This window comes from Rhinoderma darwinii, chromosome 1 (genome assembly GCF_050947455.1).
Source record: "Rhinoderma darwinii isolate aRhiDar2 chromosome 1, aRhiDar2.hap1, whole genome shotgun sequence".
In the NCBI taxonomy this organism is placed as follows: Eukaryota; Metazoa; Chordata; class Amphibia; order Anura; family Rhinodermatidae; genus Rhinoderma; species Rhinoderma darwinii.
In genome coordinates, this window is record NC_134687.1 from 535,344,168 (window position 1) to 535,358,568 (window position 14,401).

The 14,401-nt window shown below is 45.3% G+C and overlaps 1 protein-coding gene across 2 annotated transcripts in view; it reads left to right on the plus strand.

Moving 5' to 3' along the window:
* The window catches only part of MCTP1 (multiple C2 and transmembrane domain containing 1), an 857,273-nt gene that overhangs the window by 824,151 nt on the left and 18,721 nt on the right, over positions 1–14,401 (plus strand). For both annotated transcript variants that reach the window (XM_075837154.1, XM_075837162.1), the window contains exon 21: positions 3,696–3,793. In XM_075837154.1, the coding sequence (XP_075693269.1) occupies positions 3,696–3,793 (98 nt within the window). The remainder of the gene's footprint in view (positions 1–3,695; positions 3,794–14,401) is intronic.

The following is a 14,401-nucleotide window of genomic DNA, read 5'->3' on the forward strand; positions in this document are numbered from 1 at the left end:
GAATGTCTCTAACTTGCAGAGTGTTGACAGGGATGATGCAGGACGGGTTAATGATACTTTGTGAAGACTCCATAGTGTCCTCTGTCTCGAATGACCTGGACAAGGCATCGGCCCCCACATTCTTGTCGGCCGGACGGTAGTGGAGCTCAAACTGGAACCGGACAAAGAACAGCGACTACCTGGCCTAACGAGGATTCAGTCATTGGGCCATCTGGAGATAAGTGAGGTGCTTGTGGTCCGTAAATATCAAGATGGGATTAACTGCGCCCTCTAATAGATGTCTCCACTCCTCCAAAGCCAATTTGATGGCCAGTAACTCCCGATCTCCAATCGAGTAGTTGCATTCTGAGGTTGAGAAGAGCTTAGAATAATAGCCACATATCATTGACTTCCCCTTGGAACCTCTCTGGAACAGGAGTGCACCAGCACCGACAGAGGAGGCGTCCACCTCCAACGAGAACTGTAGAGAAACATCTGGATGATGGAGGATAGAGGCTGACGTGAAGGCACTCTTCCGTCTATTAAATGCAGCCTCTGCCTCTGGAGTCCACACCTTGGCGATCATGCCTTTCTTGGTGAGGGTCGAGATAGAAGATGTCAGTGAGGAGACGTTCGTGAATGAACTGTGTGTAGAAATTTGCTAATCCCAGGAAGCGCTGTATGGCCTTCCAGCCGTGCGTGCGTGGCCATTCCAGGATGGACATTACCTTTTCAGGGTCCATCTTGAGGCCTTAATTCGAGATGATGTAGCCCAAGAAGGGTAGAGCATCTTTCTCAAACACGTACTTCTCCAACTTGGCGTACAGGCGATTCTCCCTTAACTGCAGTAAAACTTGATGGACATGTCTCCGATGAGTCATTAGATCAGTAGAAAAAAATCAAGATTTCATCAAGATTGACCACAACACAAACATAGAGGAGGTCACGGAAGATGTAATTAACGAACTCCTGGAAGATTGCTGGAGCATTACATAGACCGAAGGGCATTACTCGATTCATAGTGTCCATCACAGGTGTTAAATGCAGTCTTCCATTCGTCACCCCAGCGAATTCGGATTAGGTTGTAAGCCCCAAGCAGGTCTAGCTTTGAAAAAATCTTGGCACCACGTATGCGATCAAACAGTTCAGAGATCAGTGGCAACGGATACCTATTTTTTACCTTGATCTGGTTGAGACCCCGGTAGTCGATGCAAGGACGCAGAGAACCATCCTTTTTCTTGATGGAGAAGAACACGGCTCCTGCCGGGGAGGAAGACTTCCGTATGAAGCCCCTCCCCAAGTTCTCTTTAACATAGGTGGACATGGACAGAGTCTCTGGCAAGGAGAGAGGATATACCCTACCACGAGGAAGGGATACACCAGGAACTAGGTCGATAGGACAGTCATACGCCCGGTGTGGGGGCAGCGTCTCCGCCTCTTTTTTGCTGAATACATCCGAAAAAGCAGAATAATGACCGGGCAATCCTGCCAAGGACCGAGGCAGAGGAGGCTGAGCCGAATGAATCTGTACCAGGCAACGATTGTGACACTCGGGACCCCACTGGAGAACCTCTCCAGAATTCCAGTCCAGGACCGGACCATATAGTCGGAGCCAGGGCAGGCCCAGCAACACAAGAGTGACGGCTTTAACCAGGACAAAGAACGAGAGAAGCTCGGAGTGGAGGGCTCCCACTTGGAGCCTCAGCGGTTTGTTCACAGCTATAACTGGGTCTGGCAGCGGTAGTCCATTCACAGATGCAACCATCAACGGCCTCTCCAGAGGGGTAGTGGGTAATTGGAGAAGATCCACCAGGTTTCTACAAATTAAATTAGCAGCAGATCCAGAGTCCAGACATGCAGAGACCCGATGCTGTTTCTTGCCGGACACTATGGACACGGGAATGGATAATTTCCCTCTTTACCCAAGGTTGTCTCTCCCACCAACCCTAGGCTCTGAGGCTTTTGCAGACACAGACGCACAAGATGGCCACCGAGGCCGCAATATAGACAGAGTCCCGAGGTGCATCTGTGTTGTCTCTCCTGGGTAGACAACTTAAACTGGTCCGTCCTCACAGACTCCTTAGGAGGATCAGCATCTGAGGACAGCAGGGGTTGCTGCAATGTAAGAACCAGGCTAGGGAGTCCTCCCTCCCGTTGAGCTTCTTGGAACCGTTCTCGGATCCTTATATCAATCCGGGTGGCCAGAAGGATGAGGTCATCCAGCGTAGACTGTAGATTCCGAGCGGCAAGCTCGTCCTTAATCTTAAGAGACAGTCCCTGCTAAAATATATCCACCAGGGCCTCATTGTACCACAACAGTTCTCCCACCAGGGTGCGGAAGTGGATGGCGTACTCGCCCACGGAGGTGTCTCCCTTGCATAGGTTCAGCAAGGAGGCGGCTGCAGATGACACTAGTCCAGGCTCCTCAAACACCATGCAAAATGTCCGTAGGAACCCCAGGAAGTCATGGTTCTCTGGTCCTTGTCTCTCCCAGATAGGGTTCGCCCATGCAAGGGCCCTGCCAGTGAGGAGAGAGACGATAAAAGCAACCCTTGTGCAATCAGATGAAAATGCCCTTGTATACAGGCTAAAGTGGATCTGGCACTAGTTCAAAAATCCACAGCAGGTCCTTGCATCTCCATCATAGTGGTCAGGAAGTGGCAAAGAAAATCGGGGATCAGCACTGTCAGGAGGTGTAGTCGGAGGATCAGTACTGCCAGGAGGTGTAGTAGGAGGATCGGCAGCTTGCACCTCCATCCGACGTGCAATAATGTCCAAGGTCTTGAGGAGTTGGTCCTGTTGAGACTGGAGGTCTAGCATATCTGCCCGCATCTCTTGTGACGTCATCAAGCTCTTTGATTGACCAGCGGGGTCCATGGCCTGAGCCTACTGTCACGTTAGGTACGTGGACCCACTGGACTGTACCGCCTTGACGGCTGCTGGCAAACAGGACACAGGTCACAGTCTATAGTTCGTATAGTGTACCTGTGGTAGCTCAGACAGGAGCAAGACAGGCTCGGCTAGGACTAGGCAGCAGGGAGGCGCCAGGCATGGTGTAGCAGGACAGGCGTTATATACAGCACAGCTCGACATGAGCTCAAGACGGTACTTGACCAGGATAGCACGGGATACAGGTTACAGGTAGCAGGAACGGGAAACACTGGGAACTGGAAAACACTTAGGAGACCATTTGCTTAAACAGACTAGGGTAACGACAACAAGGCTCAGGCAAGGTAGGAAGGGCTGGGCCCCTCTTATAGTCCAGGGGCTCATGGGCTAATTTTGACTCATTTCAGGTGTGTCCCTACGGGACACGGCCTGGAGAATCGGAAGTGAGCGCTGGCATCTCCTGAGGAGATGGGGACCAGCGCTCACAGTTCCATGGCTGTGGGCATCAGGTGGTGAGTGAGCCTGACGGCCTACGGCCATGACACAGACTCCCTTTAATGGATAAAATGTAAGAATCTAACAATTCACTGCACCCCCCCCCCCCAACCCCCATCTACCCATCGTTTGTAAAAAATAAACAAACAGACTTAGAAAAGGTGGGTGGGTTTCGAAAGGTGAAATATCGATCAGAATTGTATAATTTGAGTATGAGCATGGCCTTATTCTGAGTCCTCGCCATATTGTCTTATAATGTCTAGTAGTTGCACTATAACCCTGAACTATATGGTTAATATATTGAAGTCATGCCTTTTTCTCTGCAATTATAGGAATCAATAAGTTTACAAAGAAAATTCGCAGTCCCTATACGATTGACAATAATGAGCTTCTCGACTTCCTCTCCAGAGTTCCTTCTGATGTGCAGCTGGTGAGTACCACAGAGTCTGTGCATAACCGCTGTGCCTCTTCTTCTTACACTAACCACACTCTCCCACTTCGCTCCTGAAATATATTTTAGAACTAATGAATAGATTTGCATTAAAGAAAACCTGTGCAGGAAAACCATTAGGGTACATGCACACGTAGAGTCAAAAACGTCTCAAAATACGGAGCTGTTTTCAAGGGAAAACAGCCCCTGATTTTCAGACGTTTTTTGAGCATCTCACGTTTTTCACTGCGTTTTCGCTGCGTTTTTTACGGCTGTTTTTGGAGCTGTTTTTAATGGAGTCTTTGAGAAAACGGCTCCAAAATCGTCCCAAGAAGTGTCCTGCACTTCTTTTGATGAGGCTGTAATTTTACAAGCCGTCTTTTGACAGCAACGCGTAAAATGACAGGTCGTCGGCACAGTACATCGTAAAGCCCATTGAAAGTAATGGGCAGATGTTTGCCGACGTATTGGAGCCGTTTTTTCAGACGTAATTTGAGGCGTAAAACGCCTCCATTATGTCTGAAAATAGGTTGTGTGAACTCAGCCTTATGGGAGATTCACTAAGCAAAATGCACCAAATTCTGGCACAAATTGTACTAAAGAATGGTGCGCGCCAAATTTTGAATGTGTTTTTGCCTGTCTGGTCTAGCTTCATACTGTTTATTTTTTAAATAAATAATACATAAATAATACATTATTTCTTCTGATAGCCTTCATAAAAATACATGAAAATATCCATCCAACACTGGAACCGATGCAAACCAGAAGAATTTTGTTATTTGGCTGGATGGTTGTGTAAAGGGAAAAAACAAAGGCTCGAACCCCTAAAAGAATTCTGTCCTATATAGATTAAACCATATAATAAAATATATAACTATATTGTTATATAATATTAAGTTTTAACTACTTAACATCCTTAGGCCTCCAGGGAGATTAGATATTAACAGATAACCCATACCTCCCAACCGTCCTGGATCCGGCGGGACAGTCCCGGTTTCTCACAGCTGTCTCGCCGTCCTGGGCGGTCTGTAAATGTCCCGCTGGGCGCTGCATCAGTACAGCTGATCGCTGCTGACTGCAGCAGCGATCAGAAGAAGGCAGAAGTCCTGCGGCGGTGTTCTCACTGGGATCGGTACTGGCCCGTGAGTGGACCAGTCCAGTCACTTGACCTGTCACCTGACCTGTCATCTGACCTCACCGGTCAGGTGACTGGACTGGTTCACTCCCGGGCCGGCATCGACACCATTGAGAACGCCGCTGCAAGACTCCTGCCTTCTTCTGATGGGGAGTGACGTCAAAGCAGAGCGGAGAGTGGCAGCAGTAGGGCCGGCTAAGCCCTTATTCACACGACAGGGTTTCCTGGCCGGGTGACGGCCGTTCATAAAACGGCTGTCCCACGGCTGCAGTAGGCACAATAGACCCTTAATGGGGCTATTCACACAGCCGATTTTTTGACGGCCCGGGAAACCTGGCCTTCAAAAAATTGGACATGCCCTATTTTTGGCCGTTTACCCAGCCGCCCAGCTCCCATAGAAGTCTATGGGGCCCGGTAATACACGGACATCACCAGAATGAGTCCCGAGTGACGGCCGTGTCTTCCGTCGCTCGTGCTCTCTCTCCTCCTCCTCCTCACAGTGCAGAGTGCATGTGAGGAGGAGGGTCTTTTTTTGCTCCCTGTAGGAGTCGGAATCCCCAATCCCCGGCCGGGGATTGGGGATTCCGCTACAGCAGAAGTGAGTAACTACACTGTCCATATATGGACACAGCGACGTCATTCACCTCTGAAGCGGAATCTCTGACCCTGTGGCCGGGGATTCCACTACAGGAGAAGGGAGTGACTACACTGTCCATATATGGACACAGTGACGTCACTCACTTGTGAAGCGGAATCCCCAACCCTGTGGCCGGGGATTCCGCTACAGAAGAAGTGAGTGACCACACTGTCCATATATGGACACAGTGACGTCACTCACTTCTGAAGCGGAATCCCCGACCCTGTGGCCGGTGATTCCTCTCCAGGAGAAGTCAGTGACTACACTGTCCATATATGGACATTGAAGTCACTGACTTCTCCTGGATGGGGGGGATGGGTGCAACCTACAGGGGGCTGTGTGGCATTACCTACAGGGGGCTGTGTGGCATTACCTACAGGGGCTGGGTGACATTACCTACAGGGGGCTGGGTGGCATTACCTACAGGGGGCTGTGTGGCATTACCTACCAGGGGGCTGTGGCATTATCTACAGAGGGCTGTGTGTGGCAACAAATTTAAATGAAATTCATCCGATTTTAAAACGAACAGGGAAAAAAACGGATGCAAAACGGGTCAAAATCGACCGTTAAAAATGGCAACACGGCCCGGAACAGAATCGGAACGGATGCAAAATGGCCGAGAAAAATGGCCCAAAACGGCCGTTTTTATTGGCCGACCCTCGGACCCTGTCGTGTGAATAAAGCCTACCTCTACCGCTCTCCGCCCTGGCGGCAATGTGACACCTACAGGGGGACTGTGTGTGGAGCTATCTACTGGGGGGCTGTGTGTGGAGCTATCTACAGGGGGCTGTGTGTGGAGCTATCTACAGGGGTCTGTGTGTGGCGCTCTGTACAGGGGGCTGTGTGTGGAGGTATCTACAGGGGGCTGTGTGTGGCACTATCTACAGGGGGCTGTATCTGTATCTGGGGGCTTTCTGTGGAGCTACGTACAGGGGGGCTGTGTCTGGAGCTATCTATAGGGGGCTGTGTGTGGCACTATCTACAAGGGGCTGTGTCTGACGCTATCTACAGGGGGCTGTATCTGACGCTATCTACAGGGGGGCTGTGTGTGGAGCAATCTATGGGGGGCTGTATCTGACGCTATGTACAGGGGGGCTGTATCTGATGCTATGTACAGGGGGGCTGTGTCAGGCGCTATCTACAGGGGGGCTGTGTCTGTCACTATCTACAGGGGGGCTGTGTGTGGCAGTATCTACAGTGGGCTGTATCTGACGCTATGTACAGGGGGGCTGTGTGTGGAGCTATGTACAGGGGGGCTCTGTCTGAAGCTATCTACAGGGGGCTGTGTGTGGCGCTATCTACAGGGGGGCTGTGTCTGACGCTATCTACAGGGGGCTGTATCTGAAACTATCTACAGTGGGCTGTAACAATTTTTGCATTAACTCCCAGTAAGGGGGGGCATTCTGGGTGCTGAATACTGGTGTGCTTCCCTTCATATATCCTAAATTAGTACGTATACCCTGATGCACTCTCGCACAGCTTATACATCCCACAATGTTGATTTTCCCCCTGGGCTGCATCCCAAGTTCTTGCCTACACCTCTAGACCTTCGCCTATGACTTTTCGTCATGTTTTAACGACTCAGGGTCTTAGATATTTTGAAGTATTGGTCCCGGAAATGGAGAGATCATTGGTTAGACGTTGGGATTTTATGCGGATACAACACTTCTATAATGATAATAAGACGAAGCTGTGTCCTCATAGAGACCTGACACCGCTGGAGCAGTTGTGTGTTGCTTCTACTCCTCCGGTTAAAACTATCTCTATCATTTACAATTTTTTGCAGGACTTAAGTAATGATACACCTCCATCTTTTGTGAAGGGGTGGGAGAGGGAGTTGGCTTCGCCTACTTCGATAGCTGACTGGTCGAAAGCATTTTCCTTCTGTCATAAATTCTCTATCTCTTGTAAGGCCCAGGAAACTAACTACAAGATATTATCAAGGTGGTATAGGGTCCCGGCGTTGCTCCACTCCTTTTATCCAGCGGTGCCGGTTGAATGTTGGTGGTGCAACAAAGCAGGGGGTACTATGTTGCACATTTGGTGGGGGTGCCCATTAATACACACATTCTGGTCTACAGTAGTGGACCTGATTCACAAGATTACGGGTCAGGTGCTTCCCAATACTCCGGAGGAGTTGCTTCTCTCCATGTTCCCTGGGGCGGTTGAAAGATATACGAAAATTCTGATTCGTTTTCTGCTGATCGCAGCTCGCACTATGATCCCACGTCTTTGGAAGACCAGTAGCGTGCCTATGATTACTGACTGGTTTCTGGAGATACTACATCTGCAGAGAATGGAGGAGGCAACACAGACCCAGCATATGACTTTAGGGAATGTGAGGTTCGTTTGGCAGGAGTGGAGAGAGTTCTGTGAATCGGATGATTATTTGCTGTATGTTTAGGTTCCATAGGGAGGGGATGGGGGGTTCCCCTGCAGTTAAAGTTCAGAGTCCGTTAGCTGGGATCAGAAGGAGTGTATGCCATATACGGATGGGGTCATTGCTGTGCCATGCGGGGGGGTGGATCTGCGGGATCCATCAGAAGAGTTCTGGATTCTCTTGGATCTGCTTCCATTTTTTATCCTCTCTCTGACACAGGCTATATCTATCGATGTTTTGAGATGCGTAGTCGTTTGGGTTCTGGTCGCCGTGGTGCTCACGGTACTGCTACTTTTGCTCATTCTGTATCGACATGTATTTCTAATATTCATGTTATCTGTTTCCAATATTACTTTCTCTTCTGCTGGATCGGAGGACTGCTGTGCATTGTGTTTTGAAACTTTGTATGCATAATAACTTTTTATTATTTTGTATTGCTATACATGTATGCTTTCTGTGAATGTGTTTTTGCAGTGTAATGATTCAGATGAAAATAAAAATAAAAGAATGTTAAAAAAAAAAAAAAAGTTGCATGTACGAAAATATTGTACCAATAAAAGCTACAGCTTGTCCCGCAAAAAATAAGCCCCTCACAACGCTTATACAAAAATATGAAAAAAGTTATGTCTCTCAGAATGTGGCGAAACAAAATTTTTTTTTTTAACAAATAGTTTTCTTTGTAAAAGTAGTAAAATATATAAAAAAGCGATATAAATTTGGTATCACCGTAATCGTATTCAGCCGCAGAATAAAGTTAAGTTGTCGTTTTTACCGCACGATGAAAGCCGTAAAATCGAAACCCAAAAAACTATGGAGGAATCACAGTTTTTTTCTAATTTCAGCCCTCAAAGAATTTTTTTCAGTTTCCCAGTACATTATATGGTACTGTAAATGGTGCAAATAGAAAATACAACACATACAGCAAAAAATAACCACCACCCTACTGACGGAAAAATTAAATTTTTTTATGGCTCTAGGAAGGCGGGTAGTGAAAAACGTAAATGATCAAGCAAAAAATTTCCTGAGTGCAGCAATACCCCATTTGTGGTGATAAACTGCCGTTTGGGCCCATGGGAGGGCTCAGAAGGAAAGGAACGCTATTTGTTCTTTGGAGTCCAGATTTTGCTGGATTGGTTTTCGGGTGCCATGTCGCATTTGCAGAGCCCCAGAGGTATCAAAGCAATGGAAACCCACTAGAAGTGACCCCATTTTGGAAACTACACCCCTGAGGGAATTGATTTATGGTTGTTGTTACCATTTTGACCGCACAGTTTTTTCACAGCGCGTATTTGAATTGAGCTGTGAAATGACAAAAAATTACATTTTTTCCAATAAGATGTCATTTTTTATCAAAAATTTCTTATTTTCACAGAGAACAAAATACCCCGTTTTGATGCCCAATTTGTCCTGAGTGCGGCAATACCCCATTTGTGGTGATAAACTGCCGTTTGGGCCCATGGGAGGGCTCAGAAGGAAATTACCACCATTTGGCCTACTGGGGATTTTTTGGTGCTGTGGGGCTTCAGGGCTTGATCTGACAATTCCACCCCACCCATGTACCTATTGTAGTCCAGGATGCAGTCTGGTTTGGGGGTCTCTATACTGGTACCTCGTACAGGTACATGGGTACTGGTGTGGCCATGTATTGTTGTCAATACAAGGACATCTCTCTTGTCTTGTACTTGACACACAATATATTGCTGCTGGATTGTGCCCTGCTCTCACCCCTTCTGAGTGTTTGCCCAACAGAGTCTTAGGGAGGCCTCTCATATTTCTTCTAGCAGTGCCGCATGCCGCAGGACTTCTGGAAACGAGGCAGTTGAAGAGTGGGACGCTGGTATAAAAATGATCCAGGTAGAGGTGGTAACCCTGGTCCAGCAGTGGGTGCACCAAATCCCAAACAATTTTTGCATTAACTCCCAGTAAGGGGGGGCATTCTGGGTGCTGAATACTGGTGTGCTTCCCTTCATATATCCTAAATTTGTACGTATACCCTGATGCACTCTCGCACAGCTTATACATCTCCACGGCATACCTTGCCCTCTTACCCGGCAGGTACTGGCGGAATTGAACCTTTAATATGTACCAAGGACACATCAATAGAAATACAATTCTCGGGGGTGAATGCTTGGGAAAATCGGGCACTGAAATGGTCTAATAGGGGTCTCCGTTTATACAAATGGTCAAAACTGGGGTCATCTCAGGGTGGGCACGGCTCATTATCAGTATAATGTAAGAAGCGAAGTATTGCCTCATTTTATTTTTTTTTAGGTTCCAGTTCAGTTCTGAAGTTGCTTTGAGGGACCTATATATTAGAAACCCCTATCAAACACCCCATTTTAGTAAATAGACCCCTCAAAGTATTTACAACAGCATTAGAAAGTTTATGAACCCTTTAGGTGTTTCACGGAAATTTAGAGCAAAGTAGAGGTGAAATGTACATATTTTATTTTTTTTTGTCAGAAAATCTTTTTTAAACCATTATTTTTATAACACAAAAGGTTTTACCAAAGAAACGCAACTCAATATTTATTGCCCAGAATCTGCAGTTTTGAGAAATATCCCACATGTGGCCCTAGTGCGCTAATGGAAGCACCCTTCTCCGAAGCAAAGGAGCACCTAGTGGATTTTGAGGCCTCCTTTTTATTAGGCACCATGTCCAGTTTGAAGAGGTCTTGTGGTGCCAAAACAGTGGAAACCCCCCAAAAGTGACCCCCATTTTGGAAACTAGACCCCTTGAGAAATTCATTGTAGTTTTCATTGGGTGCATGCAACTTTTTGATCCGTTTTTATTCTATTTTTAAGTGGCAGGGTGACTAAAAAACAGCATTTCTACTATTGTTTTTTCATTCTATTTTTTTTACAGCGTTCACTGTGCGCTATAAATAACATATTCACTTTATTCTGCGGGGCGATACGATTACGGCGAAAACATATGTTTATAGTTTTTTTATATCTTATGGCGTTTTTTTACAAAAACTATTTTATTGTGCAATCATTTACTTTTTGTGTTATCTTATTCTAAGAGCCGTAACTTTTTTATTTTTCCATCAATAAAGCCGTGCGAGGACTTATTTTTTGCGTAACGAACTGTAGTTTCGATCAGGACCATTTTTAGGTATGCGACTTTTTGATCTATTTTTATTCCATTTTTTGGGAGGTGAAGTGACCAAACAATTGTGATTCTGGTACGGTTTATTATTATTTTCTTTTACGGCGTTCACCGCGCGGGATAAATAACGAAATAGTTTTGTAGTTCAGGGCATTACGGACGTGGCGATACCAATTATGTATAGTTTATTTGTTTGTTTATATATTTTTATTAATAATAAAGGACTGATAAGGGAAAAAGAGGAATTTTTACTTTTATTAATTTTAAAACTTTTATTTTCTTATTTTTACACATCTTTTTTTAACTTTTTTTTAACTTTATTACTTTGTCCCACTAGGGGACTTGAGGGCAGGAGGCCCTGATCGCTATTCTAATACACTGCACTACATGCGTAGTACAGTGTATTAGAACTGTCAGCTACTCACTGACAGCAAGCACAGTGGGTCCTGACTTTGTCAGGACCCACTAGGCTTCCGTCGATGGCATAGCCGGACGCCATTGTTAGGTGTCCCGTTGCCATAGTCACCATCGCCGGCCGCTATCGTGTAGCAGGCCGGCGATGGTAGCTTAACCCCTAAAAAGCCGCATTCGGTATTGAACGCGGCTTTTAAGGGGTTAATCAGCGAGGACACAGCGACCGGTCCCCGCTGTAGGAGCTGCGGCAGCTGCTGTACGAGACAGCTGTCACAGCTCCTGCATGTGTCGTTACTCCCGCGACGTAATATTGCGTCGCTGAGCATGAACGGCATGGTCAGCGTGACGGAATATTACGTCGCTGAGCGTTAAGGGGTTAAAGACATCTACTGTTCCTGCTGTGACCAGCTCCTGCGGTAGACTATTCCATAGATTCATAGTTCTCAGAGTAAAGAAGGCTTGTCGCCTCTGGAGATTGAAAGTTTTTTTTCTCCAGACGGAGGGAGTGCCCCCTTGTTTTTTGAGCGGGTTTTACATGGAACAGGATTTCACCATATTTTTTGTATGTGCCATTCATATATTTATATAAGTTAATCATGTTCCCCCTTAGTCGTTTTTTTTCAAGGCTAAATAGGTTTAATTCTTTTAATCTTTCCTCATAACTTAGATTTTCCATTCCCCTTATTAGTTTAGTTGCTCTTCTTTGTATTTTTTGCAACTCCTGGGAATCCTTTCTATGAACTGGAGCCCAGAACTGATCTGCATATTCTAGATGAGGCTGCACTAATGCTTTGTAAAGCGGTAATATTATATCCATGTCCCGCGAGTCCATGCCTCTTTTAATACACGACAATTTCTTGCTGGCCTTAGAAGCAGCTGTTTGACATTGCATGCTGTTATTTAGTTTATGATCTACAAGTACACCCATATCCTTCTCAACAAGTGACTCCCCCAGTGTAGATCCTTCTAGAACATATGATGCATGCAGATTGTTGGTACCCAGATGCATAACTTTACATTTATCTACATTAAACTTAATTTGCCAAGTGGATGCCCAAACACTCTGTGTGTCCAAATTGGCTTGTAATTTATGAACATCTTCCATAGGCTGAACTATACTACATAGCTTGGGGTCATCTGCAAAAATAGAAATAGTGCTATTAATCCCTTCCTCTATATCATTAAGAAATAAGTTGATTAATAGTGGTTACCCTGGAGTACACCACTGAACCCTGGGGTACACCACTTATAACCGGGGACCATTCAGAGTAGGAATCATTGACCACAACTCTCTGGATACGGTCCTTGAGCCAATTTTCCATCCAATTAAAAACAATACTTTCTAAATCTATAGACCCTAATTTACCCATTAGACGTCTATGAGGGACAGTGTCAAATGCCTTTGCAAAGTCCAAAAACACTATATCCACAGCGACACCTCTGTCTAGGCTTCTACTCATCTCTTCCTAAAAACAGATCAGGTTGGCGACTTTTGTCCTTAGTAAATCCATGCTTGCTGTCACTTATAATACAATTTTTTGTCACATACTCCTGTATATAGTCCCTCAATAGCCCCTTAAACATTTTTCCCACGATGGATGTTAAGCTTACTGGTCTATAATTACCTGGGGAAGACCTAGAGCCCTTTATGAAAATAGGCACCACATTTCCCCTGTGCCAGTGCCTTGGCACTATACCAGTCACTAGAGAATCCCTGAATATTACCATGAGGGGGACAGAAATAACTGAACTAAAATCTTTAAGAACTCTTGGGTGTAACCCATCTGATTCCGGAGCATTGTGCACATTTATTTTATTTAACTTAGCTTGGACCATATCTACATTCAGCGAATTAACTATATTAATTGATGTATTAACAGCATCGGCACCGGCTACATCGCTGCTCTTTCTTCTGTTGTGTATACAGAGCTAAAGAACCCATTTAGTAACTCTGGCTTCTCTTGATCCCCTGTGACCTACTCCCCATTACCACTATTAAGGGGTCCTACATGTTCAGACCTTGTCTTTTTTGCTGAATTTTTTAGGATTTTTTTGGGGAGTTGTTTTGCTATCTTTGGCTAACTTCATTTCATTTTGTATTTTTGCTGTTTTTATTACTTTTTTACAGATTTTAATAAGCTCTTTGTAATTTTCACAGGCTACAGCTGTACCCTCAGATTTGTATTTTTCAAATGCCCTTTTTTGTCATATATTGCCCTTTTTACAGAAGGTGTAAGACATGTGGGTTTTAATTTTAGTCATGTATACTTGTTACCAATAGGAATACATTTTGCACTATAATTACCCAAAGTAGATTTTAAGATTTCCCATTTATCATTTGTACCATTACTTGACTTTAGTTGTTCCAAGTCTATGTCCTGAATTGCAGCCCTTATCCTGGGGAAATTGGCCTTCTTAAAATTAAATGTTTTTGCCCCTCCAGCCTAGGTTTGTTTTTTACAGTATAGGTAAAATGCAACTATATTGTGATCACTGTTACCAAGGTTTTCACGAACATTGACATTCCCAGCAAGCTCTGCATTGATTAAAATGACCAGATCCAACAGAGCTTCACCTCTAGTCGGGTCTTCCACACACTGGGCTATTAAATTTTCCTGCAACAGGTTGAGGAAATGTTTCCCTTTCGCAGTTGTAGCCGAACCATGTCCCCAATTAGTATCTAGGTGATTAAAATTTCCCATTATCCCTACAGTACCAGTCTGTGCAGCTGACCTTCCATTTTCTCAGTTATATTGGGGGACCTAAAGATAGATTTTTTTCAGTATTTACCTTCCTTTGTAATTCCACCCACAAGGTTTCAACTTCCTCAAAATCTTCCCCCAATATTGTTAATTTCACATTCACCTTCATATCACTTCTCACATACTGTCATACACCACTGCCTTTCCTATTTGCCCTGTCTTTCCGAA